The sequence below is a fragment of the Sus scrofa genome, chromosome 10 (assembly GCF_054392235.1).
Source record: "Sus scrofa isolate SSC_HxYL_T2T_F1_AM1 chromosome 10, Sscrofa_HxYL_maternal_Yorkshire_Landrace_v2.0, whole genome shotgun sequence".
NCBI lineage: Eukaryota > Metazoa > Chordata > Mammalia > Artiodactyla > Suidae > Sus > Sus scrofa.
This window is the reverse complement of record NC_139392.1, coordinates 17,461,935-17,486,852: the sequence shown is the minus strand read 5'-3', so window position 1 is coordinate 17,486,852 and position 24,918 is coordinate 17,461,935. Positions and strand designations below refer to the sequence as shown.

At 38.1% G+C, this 24,918-nt stretch overlaps 1 protein-coding gene and 1 long non-coding RNA gene across 22 annotated transcripts in view; both read left to right on the top strand.

Moving 5' to 3' along the window:
• CDC42BPA (CDC42 binding protein kinase alpha) overlaps positions 1–24,918 on the top strand; it is a 290,122-nt gene that overhangs the window by 100,567 nt on the left and 164,637 nt on the right. For all 21 annotated transcript variants that reach the window (XM_021064440.2, XM_021064437.2, XM_021064439.2 and 18 more), the window contains one exon: positions 13,911–14,059. In XM_021064440.2, coding sequence (XP_020920099.1) covers positions 13,911–14,059 — 149 coding nt within the window. The remainder of the gene's footprint in view (positions 1–13,910; positions 14,060–24,918) is intronic.
• LOC146398836 (uncharacterized) lies at positions 18,490–21,883 on the top strand. Its single transcript, XR_014817486.1, has 3 exons — positions 18,490–18,929; positions 19,232–19,544; positions 19,862–21,883. It is a non-coding gene; the product is annotated as an uncharacterized LOC146398836 (long non-coding RNA).

Here is a 24,918-nt window from a genome sequence, read left to right as displayed (position 1 = left end):
TTTCGGATTATTTCAGATAAAAAAAATGTAACACTTATTCAAAGGTATGAAGTCAATAAGGACTCTTCTAGGTCAATGTAAGCTAGCTGACCGATGAAGCAAGAAGAGGCAGAGAGGTCTGGGTGAGCAAAAGGGTAGAAATTTGAAGCCATCGGTTATATTCCCTTTGAGGGAGGAAAGAGAAAGAGGAGGGTGAGGGAGGAGAGATGAGAGAATCATATCATATAGCACCTTATAAGTTATGGTAAGGAGATTAGACTTTCACAGCCATGAGTTTCAAAAACAATTTTTTTTTTTTGGTCTTGGAACTCCTTTGTGTTTGTTTTTTAAAATGATACTATCTCTGAAAGCCTAGACAATCAATGAAGCATATAGAAATGGAGCTCTCCTGACTGATCTTTCGGCTTCCTCCTTCCACTTTCTTTCATGCGACTTCAGGGGCCTTTTATACAGCAAGGTGTGAAAACTGCTGTTTTAGGAATATAGAAAGTTTGTGGTAGGAAAGGACTGAGGTGTTTGAAGAATGAGAGAAAGGGCTAGTGTGATTATAGTAAGGAAGGGGAGAGAGGGGTAAAATGAGGCTTCCAGGGGGCAGGCCATGCTGAGGAGTTGCAATTTTGTTTTAATTTCTAGGGGGAGTTTTACAGACTGATTAATCAGTGTGTATTTTATATAGAACATCCTAGAAGCAGTGTGAAGGATGGATTTCAGGGGGTAAAACTAGAGAGACTAATGAGACTTTTGCAATATTCAGATGACAGATAACGAGAGTTTGAATAAAGGTGATAGAGAGGATGGTTTCAGGTACTGTTGAGGAAGTACAATAATTAGAACTTACTGTGTTTGATGAATGTCAGTGGAGAAGAGAGGAGTTGGAATGATTCCCAGTTTTCTGGTGTCTGGCTTATGGGATTCAGTGGATGGTAGTTGATGAATTGAGTTGGGGAATATAGGAGGAGGAGAAAATTTTCAAGAGTGGGAGGATGATTAGTTTGATTTGGTATATGTTGGGTTTGAATTGTCACATGATTCTTTTAATGGGTTAGATGTCTAAGTTTCTGAGGGTGACTAGCACTATACATCTAAGAGTTTTTATATATCTGATTTTGGTAAACTGTGGCCTGCAGCTCAAATCTGGCCCACCTATTTTTGTTTTATTTTATTTTTTTGTCTTCTGTCTTTTTAGGGCCACACCCACAGCATATGGAGGTTCCCAGGCTAGGGGTCCAGTCGGAGCTGTTGCTGCAGGCCTTTGCCAGAGCCAGAGCAATGCCAGATCTGAGCCGCATCTGTGACCTACACCACAGCTCACGGCAATGCCGGATCCTTAGCCCACTGAGCAAGGCCAGGGATCGAACCCGCAACCCCACGGTTTCTAGTCGGATTTGTTTCCATCGCACCACAATGGGAACTCCTGGCCCACCTGTTTTTGTATAACTCGGGAGCCAAGAATTGTTTTTACATTTTTAAGTAGTTGAAAAAAATCAAAAGAAGGTTATTTTGTGACATTTGAATATTATGTAAAATTAAAATTTCATTGTCTGTAAAGTTTTATTGAAATGCAGCCATGCCCACTGATTTATATGTTATCTCTGGCAGCTTTTGCTCTACAGTGGCAGTGTTGACTATTTGCGATGGAAACCAGTGCTGTGACGGGGGTAACACTGCTACATGTGTTAACTCTCATTGCTTTGCACTGTTACTCAGACTACAATCTGCAGTGACAGTTATAACTTGATAGCAGTCCAGTGCTATACATTGCTATACTATCACATTTTATTATTTTTTTAAATGACATATGACATATGTCATATGTCATTTGACATATGCCTCATGTCAAATGAAAGAAAACTAGATTTCTCAAATATCATACTTTTAAGGCACAGTGGAGTATGGATTATTTTGCTAATGAATTAAATTACAGCCGGTGTTTATTACATGATCTACTACAGTTGTACCAATGGACTGTAATAAATGTCTGCATTGCCAAACTGAGCACTCATCACAACATCCCTAACTCACAGGAAGGCAGAAACCAGAAAGTCAGAAAATTTAAAACAATATATTATCATAGCAGAGTTTTTTTCACAAAAATTAAAAATGAAAATGAGGCTACAACTGTAGTCTCCTGAGTGGCTCATCTGTTAATCAAGCAAAGGAAGCTGTGTACCAGTGTTAAGTAAATCATGTTTGATTGCAGCAGCCAAAGAACTGGGTTTGCAGAAAAGAAACTTATCTGAGACTATTAGCCTCTTGGTGAGTGCATTTGCTCAAAGATTTGAGGACACTGGGAGTAACATCAATGATGGAGAAATAATCCAGAGGAATAATCATTTCCTGTTACATTGAGAAGTTTTCTTTGGCTCTTGAGTTGAAAGATGTTGCTGATTCTGCTGAGTTATTTGAAGAGTCATTGCTTGAATTTGAAGTACCTGAGAAATTAGTGTGAAATCATTATAGTCCATATTATTTGAAAGTGTGAAGATATGTGTGGAGCAGAAAAAGGCTATTTGGACAGATTTACAAATCATGTGAAAATATTAGGTGCTTTAAGACTGTGGATGTGCATTCTCTCATTAATCAGCAGTTAGTTTGCAGCAAATATTTGAATATATTACGTGTTGAACCAGCAATATCAACATTGCACTTCATTCAGCCTTGTGGAAACAACTATTATCATTTCCATGAATTTTGATCAGAAATTAAAGGTAGGAGGTTCCCTTCATGGATCAATGGTTAACGATCCCAACTAGGATCCATGAGGACACGGGTTTGATCCCTGGCCTCACTCAGTGGCCAGGGATCCAGTGTTGGTGGGGCTGTGGTGTAGGCCCCCAGCAGTAGCTCTGGTTTAGACCCCTAGCCTGGAAACTTCCATATATTGCCAGAGCAGCCCTAAAAAGAAAAAAAAAAAAAAAAGAAAGAAAGAAAGAAAGAAATCAAAGGTTAACATCCTTGCTATACCATACAACCATTCACTGGTTTTGCAGTGGTAACATTTTATTCCAATATTTTGAACCAAGGAGGAAGATTGAAATATTTCTGAACCAGAACCCCCATCCTCAACCATTGTTATCAGGTATTGAATAGGTTTGGAAATTAGCTTTCCCTGTAGACTTGATATGTTTTAAAAATAAATTTAACATAAAACTACAGAGCAAAGCAACACTTAATGCTGTGGTGAAGTCATTTTAACAAGTAATAGTGTTTGAATCACAAGTAATGTCAAGCTGCTATATCTACTTCCCAGGCTGTCAAAAGTAAAAAGGAGCGAGATCTTCATTTTGCCACAGATTTGCAGTAGATCGATCATTTGAGCTCAAACTACAGTTCTGGAATCATTTTTGGGGACTTGATGTAATGCAAAGGAAATGTCCATAGTTCAAAATCCATTTAACTGGGCAATTGAGAATTTGTGCCTAATTTTCAGTTAGAAGTGGTTAATCTGTTGTGTAATGGCATATTAAACACAAGTTATGGGGAAAAAAATTTAATAGCATTCTCCACATGCCTTCTAAGGGAGGAATATGCTAAGTTAAAATGATAGACAAATGAACTGATATCAGTGTTTGGCAGTACCTGTCTTCATGAATAGATAGTTCCACAGATGAAATGTGTTAAATCTCATTACAGATCAGCATATACAGATTAACCTTTGTAATTGACTTTTGGCGATAGGGAACACAGACTTTTGAACCTCAGTTAAGCAAACTGTTATAGTCCCCTCTCCCCACAAAAGCATTTTGTTTTCTCATTAGTTTGTATTACAAAATTGTGCTAAATTATTATTAACACATTTTGAATTTTGCCAGTGAAATATGTGGAAATTTTGTTTTCTCTTATTATATGCATACCTATATAATATCTTTCATTTTGCAGCTTGACCAGCCACGCCTAAAGTATTTACTATCTGGTGCTTTAGAGGAAAAGTTGGCTGATGTCTTTTATAGATAACAGTGACTACCAGGAGAATCACTGAGTAGTGCTTATAAAATGAGGAAACAAGTTTGCCTAGAGAAGACAGAGATAGGGTGCCCCATGAAGTAGAAAACCGGTGGAAATGGCCAGAGCCAGAAAGAATCAAAACACTGCACCATGGAAACTAAAGAAAGGAGAGATGGTAGAGGAAACCATTAATGGTGTTAAGTGTAATATTGTGGTAAATAAAGATATGACTGGAAATGTTGGGCCTGCCCTTCCCTTGTGTTTCAGGCTCAGGGGAAACCTTGGCAGTTTTGAGCATTCTTTGTATGCTTCCTTCTTGTCTGTATTGTCCATGGTACCTTTCATACTAGTGCCGCTCCTCTTCCTCTTCCTGCCACTCTCCTGTTGAAGTCTAATACTTTAAAACTGTGCTCAAATTCTACATCTTAACAGTATTTCCAGAATTCCCAATTTGAATTAATCTTTATTTCCTTTTAGCTTTACATTTTTTAGTCCTGCTATTGTATGATTAACCTATGTATGATTATACAAATCTTTGATTTTTTTTGGTACAGCTTTGAAAAATTAAATAAGTGATATAAACCCTCAGTAAAGGTTAGTGTAACTTAATAGTTGTGGGATTTATCTGATTTCAAGCCAGATCCAGATCCAGGTGTTCAAACAGGATCATTACCGTCTTTATATCCCTTACATACTTTTAGAGTGTGATGGTGTTTTTCAAACTGTAAATTGTTACCCATTAGTGAGTCATAAAATCAGTTTAATGGGTTACAACCAGCATTTAAAAATTAAATAGAACAGAAAATGATAGAGTTCAAGTAGTAAGAGTAAATACTGTTTTATAGCACTTCTTTCTTTGATAATGTATACTGAGTAATCATATAAACCATATATATTTATTACTGTGGGTTATAGTCAGAATTGTTTAAAAGTTGTAACATAGAGCTTTGCATGTGCTGGTTGCTCAGTTGTTAAATGGACTAATATTTGACTTGAATTTACTATACTTATATTAAATTTTGTGGGTGACTGTATTAATGCAAATATATTATGCATAGATTTATCAGCAAAATTAAGAGTAAATCAAACACATGCTGAGTATTTGCTTGGCAAAATTTTGTTTATCATGATGACTTTGAAAAGCTTATTTAAATAAGTCCTTATTTAAATAAGGACTGAAACCAACTATGACAGTGTATTCCATTGTAGATGGATGCAACACTGTATATTTATGGATTGCTTACAACTTGACATTTTGTTATAAACATAGAAATGAATAGATAGGGAAATAAAGTGTCCAAATACCAAATTTTATATAGCAAAATTTTGCCTAATTTTCATTGAAAAGCCTGACTTATCATTCTCTCTCCTATGAGTTATTTAGCCTTATCTGTGCTTTTCACATTTGACATTAGGATTAATATTTTTTTCACAAATGTCTCAGAAATTGTGCATGTAAAGCAGTCATTAATTATATTAGAATTAAAATTCCACTGTAACTGGAAGAGGACTGAAATGCCCTAGTACTCAGATCTTTGGTAAACTGCTAGCTTTTCTTGAGTTTAAGGGAACCTTCATGGTATATTAGTCTCAGGAGTCAGAAGCTCTAAATTTTCTGTTACCATTAAAGAGTTTATTTTGAATATTTATAAGATAATTAGAAAATAAAAACATTGAAAAATGTTGACAAACCCAGTTTTAGATAAGGAAACCTAATTATACATAGTTATTTTCCAAAATAACTTTTAACCCTAGTTGTCCTAAAGCGGTCAAATAAGTAACGTGATTTACAGAGCTATATACTTCAGGAGAGCTGTGGTAAGTGATTTGACTTTTCATTTGTAACATGCTCAAATATCACTGCAGCCAGTTTCTGAAAAAATTATGTAGAGTCATTGCATATATGCATTTTATTTGCTTTGAAAAAAGTTGCATAATTTAATGAATGATATTAAGATGTGATTAGAACATTGTTTTCCTTAAGAAAAATTCATTAAATACGAACTTACTTAGTTGCATCTATATGGACACATAAACCTCTTATCACTTAGATATTAGAGTATTATGAATCAGTGAAAAATTCTTTCCTCCTCACATTTTCTTATCCTCTGTTTCCTGTTTATGTTTGGTAGGAAGAAAGATAGGAATATATTTAAAGCAAAACTTTTACTTCTTGTATTAGCATTTATAAACTGATTAGAGGATGTAAGGTATTTACATGTTAAATTGTAATTAGTCATATGAACTTTAACTGCTTTACAGGAATCCAGTTTGTGCTGAAAATAGAAATAATTAGCAAGATATTTCTGTAAGAGTAAAATAAAAAAATAGCAAGGAGGGATAAATAGAAGGTGGGGCTCTAAGGAGTGAATATTAATCTCATCATGTGATAAAGCAGTGAATAAGGGAGTTGGATATTCTCCCTATGAAGCCTTTTAAAAGCACATGTGTTCCTGAAATGGTTTTTTCCTCTGAACCTGTGTTTTCACATGCTTTAGCATTCTTTCCTTGGGATATAGTTCCTTAAAAAGCACAGATTTTGAATTACAGATTTTTTTAGAAATTCAGAGTTGGAAACTTTCTGATATGTATATTGACACCTAGAGGTGTACAAAATTGCTGAAGACGCAGCCTGTATCCTTAATTTCTTTTTCGTTATTGTGGTGCTCAGCATCTCCTGTGTGTCGTGGATATAGTTAGTCAGCTTTTTCAGTGAACACTGACTCTGTTTTATCTGAGTAAAAACAGAACTGATAAAAGGATCAAGAATCTTGAGTTCTGGCCTTCCCACTCTGTAATGTATGTTTGGACCAATCATTTATCTTCACTGTCTTCTTATGTAGCCATAAAGCAGTAGTAACAATTATGATCCCCTTCTCCGGTATAGAAACATTATATAAATATCCCTGTACTCTCATTTTGTAACTCCTACTTCCTGGAGAAAATGAAAGCCATTGGTTATTTGTACCTGAACTCCCTTAACTTTCTGTGCTCTGACCTCAGCATTTCTCTTCCTCCCTCCCCCATATACAGATTATCCATATTTGCACCTGTTCTGTTGATGTGGATGAGGTATATCTTTATGTTGAGGATTATTCCTATCAACCTTTGCCTCCACCTTTGGCCTTTTGCAGAACTGTATTCCATCAGTCAACTTTAACTTGACTAGATCTTTTCCCTTTTACAGTAGAGATCTATATGCATTGAAAAGTTAATAGTTGGGGATTCCCTGGTGACTTAGTGGTTCAGGATTCCACATTGTCATTGCTGTGGCCTGGGTTTGGTTCCTTCCTTGGCCTGGGAATTTATGCATACGGCAGGAGCGGCCAAAGAGAAAGTTAATGGTTCTAACCTTCATCTTTCATACCACTCTCCTGAGGAAACTAATGTTAACTTGGCTGTATCTTTCTTTTTTTCGTGCTTTGTATAACTGCGTGTGCGTGTATATTTTGTTCCTTTTTTTTAAATAAAAATTGAATTACAAAGTATTTATTACTATATGGCTTGATGTTTTCCCTTAAAATATCTCATGGGCATATATATTTATTCTTTTGGGCAACTGTATAATATTTCATAGAATAGGTATGTTGAATCGATCCATTTAACAGCTTTCTTGTTGATCTCTATTCATATTTTTTCTTTCTTTTCTTTTGTTTTTTTTGGTCTTTTTGCATTTTCTAGGGCCACTCCCACGGCATATGGAGGTTCCCAGGCTAGGGGTCGAATTGGAGCTGCAGCCACTGGCCTACACCAGAGCCACAGCAGCACGGGATCCAAGCTGAGTCTGCAGCCTACGCCACAGCTCATGGCAATGCCGGATCCTTAACCCACTGAGCAAGGCCAGGGATCGAACCCGCAACCTCATGGTTCCTAGTCGGATTTGTTAACCACTGAGCCACCACGGGAACTCCTGTTCATATTTTCTTATTTGAAAATAAGCAATAAACCTACTTGCCCACATGCTTTACACATTGGAGCTTTTATTTTATTTGACTGTATTCCTAAAAGTGGACATGTACCTTTTAAAATTGAATAGATAACTCTGATATTACTTTGCCAAATGGTTGTAGTCTTTCATCTTCCAAAAAGTAGTGTTGTTTTAAGTCACTTTCCCCAGACTGGTAAGGGTCTTTTTGCTAATCTAATTGGTGAAATATATCTTGTTGTTTTGATCATGTATGAATTGGCTAATTGTGTTTGGTTTTGATTCTGTGTTGTCTAATTGTACTCCCTCTTATGTGAGTTAACTGTTAATAGCCTTGGCCTAGTTTTGTTGGATTGCTTGCCCTCTTTACAGCTGGTAGGAGCTCATTTATTTATTTTTGGGGTTTGTGCCCATGGCATGTGGAAGTTCCCAGGCCAGGGGTTGAACCCATGCCACAGCAGCAACCTGGGCCACCGCAGTGACAACACCAGATCCTTAACCCACTGCACCACATGAAAACTGTGGAGCTCTTTATGTTAGTAGTATTATCTCCTTGACATGTCTTGGGAATATCGCCTCTCAGTCTATAGTTTTCTTAACTTGTTTAAAGATGCTTTTGCCATATTGAGTAATATTTTAAATGTAGTCTATAAGTAGGAACTTGTCCTACCAGATGTTAAATTTTACTAATTAGCCAGTGAGAACCATATGATATTGATATATAAATAGACAATGATAGCAGAATAGAGTGTCCAGGAGCAGTGTATTTAGCATCCTTTCCGAGGAGGCTTTTCAATTAAATTGGGGGAAAGAGTGGAATATTTAACTACTTGGTTTAGATAATATTTCACTACTTGGTTTAGGTAATTTATTGTACAAAAATAAATTTTGGGCAAACGAATGAATGAACCTGATTAAAAGGTTAGGATCTTTCCTTTAAGAGCCTGCAGCAGTACCTTCTGCTTAGCCTTGTCAAAGATGTATATTACACTGAAAGGGCCTATTAATTTGTGTTTTCTCCTTTATTCGATTGTAAATGCCAATGAAGGCAGGAACTACGATTTATTTATTGTAGTATCTCCATTGCATAAATGTAATGTTAGCACATAGTAGGTTCTTATATATACATATTTTTAGAATTAGTAAATGAATTTATTTGTTCCCTCTCTTGTTCTGTAGTCTCTTTTCCATTCCAAAGCAAATTGTTTACAGAATAAAATATATTGTAGAAAGCTATTCACTTTGGCCTTAAGTCTGTAGTAGTAATATTGTCAGGAAAGGCCAGGAGCCTGGATTAGGATTGTTGGTAGTGGTAGGGATAGAAGTAAATGGACTTGACAGAGATTTAGTAGGAAATAGACTCAACAAGACCTTGGTGATTTAGTTGAATGTTGGAGTGAATAAAAGAGTGACTTCCAGATCTTTGAGACATTCACTGGGATGTGTTATAGAGGAAAAGGAGGTTTTTTCCTTGTGAGGTTATTGCTCGTCTGCCTTTTTGGATACACCTTGTCTCTCTAACACTAAAACCCTATTGCAAGTATCGCTCGCTTTCAACTCATGGCTTTTCTCTTGAGACTCTTCTTTTGTGTTTCCTGCATCGTGCTTCTCCCAGTTGCTGAATTCTGTCTTAACTACAGCTGCTATACCTCCAAGGGCAAGGTAGGGAAAGAATGTGAGTAGGCAAAGCCAAAACGCTGTTTAGCAGGCAGCAGGAAAGGAAAGCTAGGAGTACTTATGTGTTCATCCATCATTTTTTATTCTATCTCAGGGTTGTTTGTTGGCTGTAGAAGAGTTTCAGTGAAGCACATTGAAAGGTTGGAGGCCAAGGGATCTAGAGTCTTGGGTTTTTTTTGTTTTTTTTTTTTTTTGTCTTTTTGCTATTTCTTGGGCCGCCCCTGTGGCATATGGAGGTTCCCAGGCTAGGGGTTGAATCGGAGCTGTAGCCACCGGCCTACGCCAGAGCCACAGCAACGCGGGATCCGAGCCGCATTTGCAACCTACACCACAGCTCACGGCAACGCTGGATCGTTAACCCACTGAGCAAGGGCAGGGACCGAACCCGCAACCTCATGGTTCCTAGTCGGATTCGTTAACCACTGCGCCACGACGGAAACTCCGAGTCTTGGGTTTATTAAGGGAAGCACATAGAAGTATGTGGACAATAGTAGAAGATAGACGATGACTCAGGGAGCTAAGTTTTGAATGGTGACCATGGGTGGCAAAAATGTTGAAGTGATTATTTTTTAGCAGTTTACTGATAAATGGTGTATTCAGACCTTAGGAGTGGCCAGAATACACTTTCAAGAGAGAAAAGCCTTTGATATACAAGACTTTCATCTCTTTATCCTCTTTTTGGTACCAAAAAAATCCTGATTGGCACCTCGTAAATGTTTATGGTAGAAATGAGTTATGTTTGATAATTTTTTTTTTTTTTTTTTTGCCTTTTCTAGGGCCGTTTCCCATGGCATATGGAGGTTCCCAGGCTAGGGGTCCAATTGGAGCTGTAGCCACTGGCCTACGCCACAGCCACAGAAACACGGGATCCAAGCCGCCTCTGCGACCTACACCACAACTCATGGCAACGCCGGATCGTTAATCCACTGAGCAAGGCCAGGGATCATCGAACCCGCAACCTCATGGTTCCTAGTCGGATTCGTTAACCACTGTGCCACGACGGGAACTCCCGTTTTACAACTTTCTATGTATAAATATTAGATTCCAATTTTAATAGTAGACTTGTTTGGAAAGTTTCTGTGTTTGCCGCTGTGCTGAAATACTTCTTTTTAAAGTAAGAGCCATGAATTTCTTCTCCATATCCATTGCCATTTCTAGCAACATATTTATGTTAATAAAATTTTATTATATAAAATTAGTTTGATCTAATCTTCTTGACAGAGCCTGTTAAACATTAGGTCTAGTAAATATAGCAAGTAAACCATACACCAGGATTTGAAATACATTCTTGGCCTAATTTTCAAAGATTTAAAACATGAAATAAGTTTATTTTAAGTAACAAGGGCCTACTGTATAGCACCGGAAAATCTACTCAATACTGTGTAGTAATATATATGGGAAAAGAATCTGAAAAGGAATGAATATATGTATAATGTATAACTAATTCACTTTGTTGTATACCTGAAACTAATACAGCTTTGTAATATAATACCCTAATGAAATTTAAAAAACAAAATTGCCCATGCCTATAATTTTAATATGTAGTAATAAGAATGTGAATTTTCTCTAGACTTTTTAAATCTTAATGTCAACTTGATAATATCCTTGAAATAACTCCATTCTATAATAAAGTCACCTTAACTTCAAGATGTTATAACTGACATGTATATTTATTCTGTTTACTAACCTTCATGCTAAGTGATATACTCTGAAAAATATATCATTATTGTAGTTTTATAGATGAGAAAGTAAAGTATCAAAGAAATGAAGTTATTTTCTAAAAGCCACTTATAACTTAGAGTCAGAGTTTGAATACAGGTCTCTCTGACTATAAAGCCCATCTTTTCTACTATGTCTAGTTTTCACTCACAAATAGCATGGCATGACATGACATAACAGTATGCACATGTGTATGTAACACATGTTTATGAAACAATTTAGAAGATAACCAAAAGCTAAGACATAGTCTGTAATCCAGCAACCCAGAGATGATCCCTGTCAGCATTTTGGTATGTATTCTTTGTTTTTTCTTTTTTGGTATACACACACTGTAAAGGAAGACTATTGTTTTTATGTATATTACACACAGGGCACTCTTTGCATACTACTTCACTTCTGACATTAAATGTGTGGCTTTTCCATACATCAGGCACTTTTGTGACACCAGCTGGGTTTCTTATAATTTAACTCAATTCTGATATTGTCTACCTGGAGATGACATTAAATCTCACAGTGAAGGGTTCAGTCTTACAAGAGTGCCCCCCACCTCAACCCACCAGTCAGAAGTTCATAGGTTACTTTTGTTTCTGTAGCTCAGAGATTCCCAATTTATCCTTCTCTCACTCCCTTTCCCTTCTGGTAACCTTAAGTTTGTTTTCTGTGCATGTGAGTTTGTTTTAAAAATAAGTTCATTTATGTCATAGTTTAGATTCCATATGTGTGATATCATATGGTATTTGTCTCTTTCCCACTTAACCTCACTTAGTATGAGAATCTCTAATTGTATCTACATTGCTGCAAATGGCATTGGTTCATTCTTTTTTATGGCTGAGTAATATTCCATTTTATGTATGCCACATCTTCTTTATCCATTCATCTTTTTTTCTTTTTTTTTTGGTCTTTTTTTTTTTTTTTTGTCTTTTCTAGGGCCGCACCTGCATAATGTGGAGTTCCCAGGCTAGGGATCCAGTCAGAGCTACAGCTGCCGGCCTACGCCACAGCCACGCCAGATCTGAGCTAAGTCTGCGACCTATACAACAGCTCATGGCAACGCCAGATCCTTAACCCACTGAGTGAGGCCAGGGATCGAACCTGCAGTCTCACGGTTCCCAGTCGGATTCGTTTCTGCCTCGCCACTATGGGAACTCCCTCTATTCATCTTTCAATTAGGTTGTTTGCATGTCTTGACTGTTGTGAACAGTGCTGCTATTTACATTGGGGTGCATGTATCTTTTTCAATTAGAGTTTTCTATGGATATATGCCTAGAAGTGGGATTGCTGGATCTTATGGCCATTGATGATTGATTCAGCTTATATTCTCTTTGCCTGGAGGTAGTAGGAGGAGGGGTTGGAGGGTGGGGTGTGAGACTGAAAGTTCCAGTCTTTTAATTTTGGTTGTTTTCCCTGGTTTTTCCTTAGGTTTCTTAGGGGTTTTCTAAAAGTCACCTCATTAACATAAACTTAGCTGTGGTTGAAAGGGTCTTGTCAGAAATAACAAAAGACACTTTTATCTTGTCAGTTAATTCCAAGAGTTTTAAGGAACTCTCTGCTCTATTCCAAAAAATATGTCTCTTATTATAAATCACAGTGTCATACACACATACCCATAAGAGTCCATATCTAAAATTAGTTACCTTCTGAGTATATGTATGTCTGCTCTGATACTTGTACAGAATCAGAAATGTATATATAGTGGGAATTGCTCTGTATTCTGTATAACAGTGGCTTCCAAATGCTGATCCAGGTGCTGGTCATAATAAAGTTGTTACTGATCCATGATGAAATAAGGAACATGTAATGCCGTTGAAGATGAATATATTCAACATAAATGACTGTCTTATATAATGAGGGGTTTTTTTGTTTTTTTTGTTTTTTGTTTTTTTGCCATTTTCTTGGGCCGCTCTCGCGGCATATGGAGGTTCCCAGGCTAGGGGTCTATTCGGAGCTGTAGCCACCAGCCTACACCAGAGCCACAGCAACGCTGGATCCGAGCCGCGTCTGCAACCTACACCATAGCTCACAGGCAACGCCGGATCCTCAACCCACTGAGCAAGGGCGGGGACCGAACCCGCAACCTCATGGTTCCTAGTCGGGTTCGTTAACCACTGCGCTATGACGGGAACTCCTATAATGAGTTTTTAAAACCTTTTCGGAGAATTAAAATATTTTTCTGTGACGTGTTGGTAAAACTGGTTTTTTATTGTAGGTTGATGGTGATGATGACGGTGTTGTTACTTTCCCTTATTTTTATCTTACCAAAATACAACATCACAATAATGATAATCCTCTGTTCTTCCCTGCCCTAGGTGTGGGGTTTTTTTTTTTTGGCCACGCCTGGGGTGTGCAGAAGTTCCTGGGCCAGGGATTGAACCCATGCCACAGCTGTAACCAGAGCCACAGCAGTGACAATGCCAGATTCTTAATCCACTGAGCCACCAGGGAACTCCCTGCCCTAATTTTTAGAAGATTTATATAACTGCTTTATGAAATATTCAAGACAAAATGATTGCTGCTGATCATCTTAGAAGCTTCTTGTTAACTAACAACAAAGATACTTGATCCAGTGCTATTTGACCTTGGGTTACATTAAATACATTGATTTTTCAGCCTTTTGATTGAGTACACCTTATTTTTTCATTCCCAGTACCTGGTTATGGATTATTACGTTGGTGGGGATTTGCTTACTCTACTCAGCAAATTTGAAGATAGATTGCCCGAAGATATGGCTCGATTTTACTTGGCTGAGATGGTGATAGCAATTGATTCAGTTCATCAGCTGCATTATGTACACAGGTGAGTAAGATGCAGTGAAGGAGCGGATCGTATAAATGTCAAAAGAGATGTTTTTGTAAAAATGATAATTTTGATGGCTGTGGAATAATTTCTTCTTTGTAAACTTTGACACTTATAATGATTTATTTAAAAATTTTCCTACAAATGTTATTTTGTAGACAGCTTAAGATGGAATGAAAAGAAAAAGGCCCTTTACAAAATGATTTTTATATAGGAGTCTTCTTATGTTTGTTGACACATTAAAAATATGTCTATATAAACAGCTCATAATTTATGTATAATAAAAAGTGTTCAAACTGATTGATTTAAAAGGCAGTCTCACATTTTAAAAAGAAATCCTCACAGTGTTATTGTTGAATTAATCATTCAAATGAGAAAATCTTTGGGTTGTGCAAAATGTGAGAAAGAGTAGAGAGATGAGGAAGAGAAGCAGCTAAATGGATCCTGCCGTGGTAGAAAGAAACAGCCATTTTCCAAGACAGTGGTTTGACGACCTCAGCGTGCAGCATGCATCAGCGTCTTTTGGAGGATTGAAGTCCAGAGTTTCTGACTTAGGTTGGATGGGCTGGGGAATTAGCACCTGTGACACCTTTCCAGGTGACGCTGCTGATGCTGCTGGTCTAGTGACCTCACTTTGGAAAATTTATGCTCTAAGGAAGAAATGACTGTTTCTGTTGATTTGTGGGTGATGAGAGTGATTTCTGTGATGAATAGGAATGCGGAAAAAAGAATAATTTTCTTTCTGTGGTTGTTTTTTTAAGATGTAGGCCTCTTAATGCTGATTGACTTAATTAGTAATGAAGTTTTAGGACATTATTTTTTTTTTTAATTTTATTTATTTATTTATTTTTTGTCTTTTTGCCTTTTCTAGGGTTGCTCTCTCGGCATATGGAGGTTCCCAGGCTAGGGGTCGAACTGGAGCTGTAGCTGCTGGCCTACACCAGAGCCGCAGCAACGGGGTTTCCGAGCCGCATCTGCAACCTACACCACAGCTCACGGCAATGCCAGATCCTTAACCCACTGAGCAAGGCCAGGGATCAAACCCGCAACCTCATGGTTCGTAGTCGGATTCATTAACCACTGAGCCACGAAGGGAACTCCAGGACATTATTAAAAGAAGGATTTTTTGGTTAAAATTTATGTATTTTACAGATCTCAGTTTCACTTTTCTATTCATATACTTTTCTCTGTTGATAGTCACACATTTTATTGAAAACAAAGACATGAACATACTTTGAAAATTGTAAAGCTCAGTACAGTTTTTAAGATGGTATTGTGTGGCTCAAGAGTGAATGATAGGAGGAGAAGCCAAACTGCTTTTTTATTGATTAAGCAGTAACCCAAGATCCTAGCTGAGGACTGTCATTTAAAGATGTTTTTAAAATGTCCCTTGAATATTGGAAGAATGTTAGTCTTAGACTTGTGGAGTTGAGAACAGCTTTACTCAATTCACATCTAAATTCTCAACCAAGAATGATTACTTCTGAAAATAATTCATTTAGATTAGAGATAGTAAAAATGAGATATGTGTTACTCTCCTTCTGCCAGGCTTGTGACAAATATTCTTTTTTAAAAAAACTATCGGGAGTTCCCGTCGTGGCGCAGTGGTTAACGAATCCGACTAGGAACTATGAGGTTGTAGGTTCAATCCCTGCCCTTGCTCAGTGGGTCAAGGTTCCGGTGTTGCCGTGAGCTGTGGTGTAGGTCGCAGACGCGGCTCGGATCCTGCGTTGCTATGGCTCTGGCGTAGGTCAGCGGCTACAGCTCCGATTCGACCCCTAGCCCGGGAACCTCCATATGCCGTGGGAGCAGCCCAAGAAATGCCAAAAAGACAAAAAAAAAAAAAAAAGAAAAAAAAAGAAAACTATCTTTATAGTTGATTTACAATGTTGTGCCAATTTTTGCTGTACTGCAAAGTGACCCAGTCATTCATATATATATGTGTGTGTGTGTATATATATATATATATATATATGAATGAGTATATATATTCTTTATATATTCTTTTTCATATATTATCTTCCATCATATTCTATCACAAGTGACAAATATTGCTAACTGATCACAGGACACTTTTCTACTGACTATATATGCAGCCTTATAGTTCTTCTCAATACAACATTCTGGCTAACAGCTATCTTTCTGATATTGACATATGGATTGATAACCATTTTAACACTAAGCACTGCCTAAGTACCTCTAATTTTACAAAGTACTTAATGTTAAATGAATCCTATTTATTCCATTGTTGGGCAGCTCCAGTGTTGCAGAATTTTACTTTATGTTAAGCTGAATTTCTTCTCTCCTTATCATTGATCCTAGTTTTGCCTTCAGAATCACATGTAATAATCTGATTTATCTTAAAGTCATCATGCCTTCTGCACGTGGCCACATACTCATGCACGCACGCGCATACAAGCCCTCTCCATCTCTGACCACTCCCACACCTCTTCTCCCTCCCTCCTCGTCTTTCCCTGTGGCCTTCAGTGAACGTGGAAGCACACTGAGGAGCGGCAGCCAGAGGTTAGGAGGAGAATAATGAGAGTAGAGGTAAGATGTCCTAGTAAAAGCCAGTCATCTCTCCCTTTATATGTAATTACAGCACTGTCTTGGCTGACACATTTCAAGCAGATGTTTAATAATCTCTTTTTTTCCTGTGGATGCTTCCATCCTGGGTGTCGGAAGTAGTAGTGGGAGCAGCTGTAAGATATCACCTGCTTTTATGTTAAGTTATATAATATGCTCTTTACCTTCCTTTTATTGTCTTTTGAAAGATGATTTTAAGAAAACACGTAGGCTTCATAGTTGTGCCGAAGTTGGACACACTTTTAATTTTGTAAATTCATTCATCGTGGAAGTATTGTTCAACCAGTATTGTTTTCTCAGTGTTCTAGCTATTTTCTTGGGTGAGAGACACAACAGGAATGAAAGAAATATTCCTTCATTTTGAGAAGTTATTTGGATAAGTTTAACTGTAATATAGAGAGCAATTAAATGATGACAAAAACAGGTTAAAAAGTAGTACAAATTATTTACTAAACATGGTGGAGGTGTAAAATAAAAGAATAAATAAGGTAGCCAAACAGGGGAATCAAGAAGACCTCTTGGGAAAGGTCACGTATAGGATAGGAGGAAGACATTTCAAGAGCTTGAAATAGCTTAGCTAAGGAAGGAGAACCAAAGTAAACACCATTTACAAAGAATGACCATTAAGGTTCAGATGTAATATTTTATCATTATTTTAATGTTAAAGATAGCGCTTGAATACTTAGAAAAATACAATATAGGTTGCCCTGGAACACTGTGGAGGTTAGGACCCCAACACTCATGTGGTTGAAAACCCATCTATAACTTTATAGTCTGCCCTCTGTAACCTTGGTTCCGACATATCTGAGGTTCCTTCATCTGCAGTATTTTCCATATAAAAAAGTCCAGTTCAAACCAATGTTGTTCAAGGGTCAACTGTCTCAAGAACTATCAACATTATAAAAGCATGTCCATGTCCCCCTATGCTTTTAACAAAGTGGTTGCCCCCCACCCCCGCGCGCACCCCCGTGTTTATTGAAACACTACTTGGCAGTCATGAAAATACCTTCTTTTCAGTCACCTCTCAACTCAGCTTTTAGACTTTGCCATAGGTGCACTTTGTTTTTCAACTTAAAGTTTCAATGCCTGCATTTCCATTTTTGATTTGCTGGATAAGCAGCTTGCATTTTAAAAGCGTGTCCTCTCTTTTCGCTTAAATGCGAAATTACTGAGTAGAGTTATTTCTAACAACTAAACAGCATCATATGTTATATCTGACTCAGGTTGATTAAAGTATGTGCCAAATGTTGGGTTATAGTAAAGTAAGCCCTAATTATAGGTTAAAAAAAAAAAAACCACCTTAATTCTAAATGAACATGCTAAACTAAACTTAGCATTAGACTTTGTGTTCAAGTTGTCAGCTACCACTTCAAAAATGTTAACAATTAAAGACACAAAATCCCACCAGGATGACAGCAAAATAATAAGATTGATCTGATTACAATATTGTGTCTGATTATCTTATGGTTTAGTTTCAGGTGACAAATGGAAAGATGAGGACTTGCATGGTGTTTCTCAATACTACATAGATGATATACAAAGATAATTAGAATACTGATTCTGGTGTCAGAATAGTACCTGCTGATATTGTGTGTCCTTCAGTAACTAAGATTTTACCTTACTTTCTGTTTCTAGTGTTGTCTGCTATGATAGCACCATTTTAAGAGTACTGTACATTATGCCTCCCAACTGGACTACCTTATTAGATACTACTTTGATTGAGAGGGGATGGTCTTTGATGGTTGGCAGATTGTTTTGTTATAGAACTCCAGGGGGCCCCACAGCTAGCGTTGGCTCACTAGTGGTCTGGGTCCAGGAATTCCAGAGCCTGTTGCCCACCTACTGGGGTCAGGTCCTGGGGCTAGTCCTGGCCAACTGGTGGGCAGAGCCAGGCCCTGGGGTCTGGCAGCAGGGCTCGGGGTTCCCAGGGCTGGTGTCAGACTATGGGAAGGGGGGCAGCTCCTGACACAACAGTTTGTGGGGTCCAGGGTGTCCCAAAGTATATGTTGGCTCACTGGTGGGTGGGACTGGAGCCCAGTGCTAAGAAGCTAGAGGGAAGATTCCAAAATGGTACTCGTCAGCATCACTGTCCCCATGGTGGAATGGAGCTCCAAAAACTGGCTGCTGCCAGTGCCTAAGTCTCCAAGGTCAGCCTCAGTCACCTCCTCCCTCTGTAAAGCAGAAGACTTTCCACATCAGCAGGTAGGTCTGACCTAGGTTCCTTTGAAATTAGTGCTTATGCCCTAGGTTTGAGCGTGAGAGGTGTGTGTGTGCCCTTTCCCAGGTGGAGTCTCTACTTCCCACAGCCTCTTTTCTCCCTAGGCTAAGCCCCGCTGACCTTCAAAGTCGAATATTCTCTAGGCGCCTCTTCCCAGTGTAGGACTCCTGGTTCAGGAGTCCAGTGTGGGGCTCGGGCCCCTCACCTCTTGGGGAGAACCTCTGTCATTGTAACTATCCTCCCGTTTGTGGGTCACCTACCTGGGGTATGAATCTGCTCTAGCATGACTCCACCTCTCCTACCCGACTTGTGTTTCCTTTTCTTTTGTCTTTTTTAGGATCACACCTGTGCCATATGGAGGTTCTCAGGATAGGGGTCGAATTGGAGCTGCAGCTGGCAGCCTACACCACAGCCACAGCAACACGGTATCTGAGCCGCATCTGTGACCTACACCACAGCTCATGTGACACTGGATCCTTAACCCACTGAATGAGGCCAGGGATCGAACCTGCGTCCTCATGAATGCTAGTCAGGTTCCTTTCTACTGAGCCACAATGAGAACTCCAAATTACTTATTTTTATATTTTCCTTATTTTCTTCATTTTAAAGTTTCTGGAAACAGACTATGACCATTTCCTCTGTTGTGTTCAGTGCATGGATTTTATTATGTTATCTCTGGAGGTTTTCTTTTTTTTTTTTTCTTTTTTTTTTTTTTTTTGTCTTTTGTCTTTTTTGTTGTTGTTGTTGTTGCTATTTCTTGGGCCGCTCCCGCGGCATATGGAGGTTCCCAGGCTAGGGGTCTAATCGGAGCTGTAGCCACCGACCTACGCCAGAGCCACAGCAGCGCGGGATCCGAGCCGCATTTGCAACCTACACCACAGCTCATGGCAACGCCGGATCGTTAACCCACTGAGCAAGGGCAGGGACCGAACCCGCAACCTCATGGTTCCTAGTCGGATTCGTTAACCACTGCGCCACGACGGGAACTCCCTCTGGAGGTTTTCTTCATCCAGACAGGGAACGCTTATGGTTGTTTCAAGGTCTCCTTACTGCGTGTGGGTTAGTAGGTTGCTGCACCATAACATTCCCTTTGTCAAATCATGTTTTAGGAACAGTTGCTGTTGCATCTGGTATTTAGACTATACCTAAGCTTAAAAAGTGCTACATCAGTCTTTGTGTGGTGCTCCCTCTGGATTATATTTCCTCATAAAGTAGTTACTTATCTCATCATTTATTTATTCCTGTCTTTCGCACCTCATTCCATATTAGATTTAGGTAGTTTAAAATAAGAAAGCATGCAATAAAATAATGGCAAAATACAGGTACAAGTAAGAAATCATGAGATAGAACTTACATTTAAAAGTAAAGCTAAACTAGGAAAAAATGACTGATGGGCAGAAGTTATTATATTTTTGTATTTTTCATGTTTACCTTTACTTGTTTTACTTGGTATAGCTTATCATGTAAAAATGTTCACATTTCTCATCAGGCAAGGGTCTTAAGGACTCAGGCAGGCTAACTTTTTGTTGGATAGAATTTGTCTCTGAAGTCAAATTAAGCTGGTTTTTGTGGCACATAATGGAGTGTGTCTACTTTCTTGTGTTTGTTTTAAACACTAAGTTCTTGCTTGAACAAATCCTTAGGATGGAAAAATATTTTTTAAAGTAATCTCTCCTTAACCTAGTCCAAAAATAAAACAAAAGACAAAAAATAATTCAGTTTTCATGGATTTCATAATTCCTGTTTTTTTTTCTCATGGAATTTGTTCCATATTCAAGATTTATGATTCCAGTGTTTATTAACCTCATCTGCTTAATGTTAATACTATTTTATATAACATGGTGAACTCTAGAGGGAAGTGTACTGATGCATTACAGGAAATGGATCAAATCTATTTTAATGAAACCTTCTGAGGGAATTAACACAGAATTTAGTTCTAAAGAGTTTTTCATCCCTTACCCCATAAGAATTTTATGAAGGATGGATGGATGCTGGGCCTCCACCTGGGCTTCAGGCACGTTTCATCTCTTTCAGCCTGGATTCGTGGGTGCGATTTGGCAGTTATCCTCTTGGTATATGTAAAGTCATTCCACTTTTACAGTGACATAGAAATGCTTTGAAGCCTGAGGCTAATGTAAAACTCCTGTCAGTCCCCCACAGGCCTCAGGCACATTTCAAAACTGAAATTTTTGGTACTGCTAATGGAGGAGGAGGTATTTGTACATTATCTTGAGATTACTAAAGAATAGGTAATATTAATAGTTAGAAATTGTCAAGGTAGAGCTGTAGGTGAAGTTGGGATGTGCACCATTATAGGGATCATTTTATATAAAAAGTCACTATAGTACAGTGCATTTGGTATTTTAGTAACTGCAAAGAATTTGGGTCAACTTCAGAGTTGAAACAGTCTCAAAAGGTCGTCCTTATTTTGGCGCTAATTATAGGTTCCGGAGGGTTCCCAAAACCACTTTTAGTTTTAATAATTTGCAAGAAGGACTTATAGGACTCGCTGAAAGCTTTTCTATTTACAGTTACGGTTTATTACATGCAAGGGTGCAGGTTAAAGTCATCTAGGAGAAGTGCACAGGGCAGATGTCAAGAGAAGTACAGACCGCAGAGGTTCTTTCCTCTTCTCCTTACGGAATTAGGGCAGCAGTATGTTCCCAGCATCCATGTATGATAATACATGTGGAGCATGGCCAACCAGAACAACTCACCTGAGACTTTGCACTTATATGATGGACACAGTAAATAGTATCAGTATGAATATGTCTGTCATTTGGAGGAACCTAGCATAAGGTAGGGATAAATAAAAGGGATAAAAAAAGAAACCTCTGGAATTCCCATTGTGGCGAAGTAGATTAAGAACCTGGCATTGCCACAAGTTGAGGGGTAGGTTGCAGATGTGGCTCAGATCTGGTGTTGCTGTGGTTGTGGTGTAGGTCGGCAGCTGCAGCTTCGATTTGACCTTTAGCCTGGGGAATTTCTCTATACCACAGGAGCAGCCATAAAAAGAAAAAGGAAACCATCAATTCATCTCATAAGGCAGTTACATACATTTTCATATTTTGACTAGTTTAATGACTTATTTTTCTCCTTTGATGTATAGGTATTTGTGCCATATCATAAACTTGGGCAGAACTGTTTAGTATAGGAACTAGCTGATGTTTAACTAAATCTAGTTCTTCCTCCAGCTGATCTTTTATTGGATCCTGAGGGGACTTTAACTGAATCTCCCAGTATATTTAATTATTAACACCAGTATCATCATAATGTGGTCGGATCTTATCAGCAAGGCCAGTGTTGATACCATATGACAGTATGGCAGTATAAAAGTTAAAAAATGGTGGCATATTATCAGTGTCCCACTGAGGCATCCACCTCTAGTTCATCATCATGTCATGTAACTAAATTATCTCTCAGAGTGATGGCATTCAGGGTTGTAGGCTTTCATTTGATGGTGCCAGGTTCCAAAAGCAGGAGTTGTCTCAGCAACGTAAAGCTTCAGTCCTTCAGGTATCTGATGTAACTGCACTAGGAGGCAACATCATCTCTTGATCTGAGCCTCTCACAGAACATCACTGCAATATTGGATTTTCCTTGCATAACACATTTATTCATTCTTTTATCTGTGGCTTTTACTTTTCCTTCTCTCCATTTGTTACTTCGTTTTGCCCAAACTTTTTGTCCTTTGGAAAGAATGTTTGGTTTGACCACTGTGTTGGTCCACACTGCCAGCAGCAATACTAGTCTAGCAAGTGCTTCCATCTCAGTGCATTGATGCAAGGTAGGGTTGCGTAGATACAGAATTAGTGACTACCTCAACCACTGAGCAATCCAGCGATATTCCCTGCCAGGCTTGTCTTTACCAGGTGGGATGAAGGCATAACTCACCCTATCAGGCCCTTTGGAATTCCAACGTGGAGGTTTAAAGGCTAGAATTCCTTTCTTAGGAGTTCTTTCTGGGACCCCCGTTTGCAGCCCTGGTTCTTGAACTCTGCATCTGGTAGAGAAATGAGGTGTGAGGAGGGAAGAATCATATAGTCATACCAGCATCCTCCCTCCCTGCCACTTTCTCCGGGAAAGTGAAGTATTACAAATTTACTTGTTATGTATTACTAGTGAAATAATTTTCTTCAGTCATGATTTAGAGATCCCTCTTATTACTAAGGAGGCCTTTTTTTTTTTTTTTTTTGGGCCTTGAAATTTACTTTGCATGCTAAAATACCCAGACTTTAGTAGCCATATACCTCTGAATTTCTTTCATCTTGTTTTTATTCTTTTTTTCTTTTCATTTTTTTTCTCTTTAATACACAGCATTGAATTGTTTTTACTCACCAATCCAGAAAAATCTGTGACTGTCATTAATGATTTTTTTTTTTTGGTGTGCTTTAGCTGTTTCAAGAGTTGTTAATTTTTATAATATAATATTAGATTTATCAAAAAAGTCAAATGAATTAGTACAAATTTTGAAATAAGTAGATTTCAATGAAGACAGAGTGCCTAGATATCATAACAGTATATAACTACATTTTAAAGTAATTTCATGTTGTTATGGGAGTACCATCTGGTTGAGAATACATTATTAAAAAGAAAAATCTAAAAAAAAAATAAAAAGAAAAATCTATTGAACTATTTATAATGATCTATTAGCATGTCTTACATAAGTACCTACATGGTATTTTATTTATTTATTTTTATTTTTTTTAGATGGTATTTTATTTATTTTTATTTAAAAAATTTTTTTTTTTTTTTTGCTTTTTGCCTTTTCTAGGGCCACACCCACGGCATATGGAGGTTCCCAGGCTAGGGGTCAAATGAGAGCTGTAGCCACCAGCCTACGCCAGAGCCACAGCAACACAGGATCTGAACCAAGTCTGCAACCTACACCACAGCTCATGGCAATGCCGGATCCTTAACCCACTGAGCAAGCCAGGAATTGAACCCGCAACCTCGTGGTTCCTTCTCGAATTCATTGATCACTGAGCCAGGATGGGAACTCCTTACATGGTATTTTAAAATAGATAAATTATAACTTATGTTTTCCTCCATTTCTTATTATTTAATTTTTTCAGTAGGAACGCCTTGGTTAATCTCAGATATATATTTGGTAACCTTAGCACCAAGCGCAGTCTATGGTACATAATGAATATTCAATTCTTAGTTGATTATTTAATGAATAGAAACTGTAGAAGAAAATCAATTGGATAAATGCTAACTAAGCATAAGCCTTTATTCAGAGTGCTAGGGCATGAGAAAGTTTTGAAGAATATTCTACTTGTTATGGAATGATGATATGTGCCCCCTGCCTTAAATTCATATGTTGAAGTTCTTAATCCCCAGTGTGCCTTTAGGAGGTAATTAGCTTAGATGATGTCATTATACCTCTGCATGAGATTAGTGTCCTTTAAAAGGAGATAGCAGGGAGCGCTCTCTGTCTATCTCAATGTACACTACCAGGGAAAGGCCATGTGAGGACACAACTAAAAGCCAGTCATCTGCAAGGCAGGAAAATAGTCCTAATTACAAGGCAAACCTTGTTGGACCTTCATCTTGGACTTCCCAGCCTCCAGAACTGTGAGAAAATAAATTTCTTTGTTTAAGCCACCCAGTTTACAGTATGTGTCCTGGCAGCCCAAGCTGACTTGGACATTACCTTATGAAAGTCTTGCTTAGGCTTTTATAGAGCCATAGCAAGACAGGTCAAGTGGGGCGAATATCGTGCTTTGTTCCATTGCACAACAAAATGTTACACTCTTTACAAATTGAAGGTTTATGGTAGCCTTGCATTGTAAGATGTTTAGCATTTTTAATCAATAAAGGTTTTAAAATTCAGGTGTGTACATTGTTTCTTTAGACATAATGCTCTTGCACACTCACCATACTGCAGTATAGTGTAAACATAACTTTTACGTGCACTGGGAAACCAGTAAATTTGTGTGACTTGCTTTATTGTGGTAGCAGCTTTATTGCACTGATCTGGAACCTAACCTGCAATATCTTCAAGGTGTGCCTGTAGTGTCAGAGGCAGTTCTCAGAAGAGAAAGCAATTCTT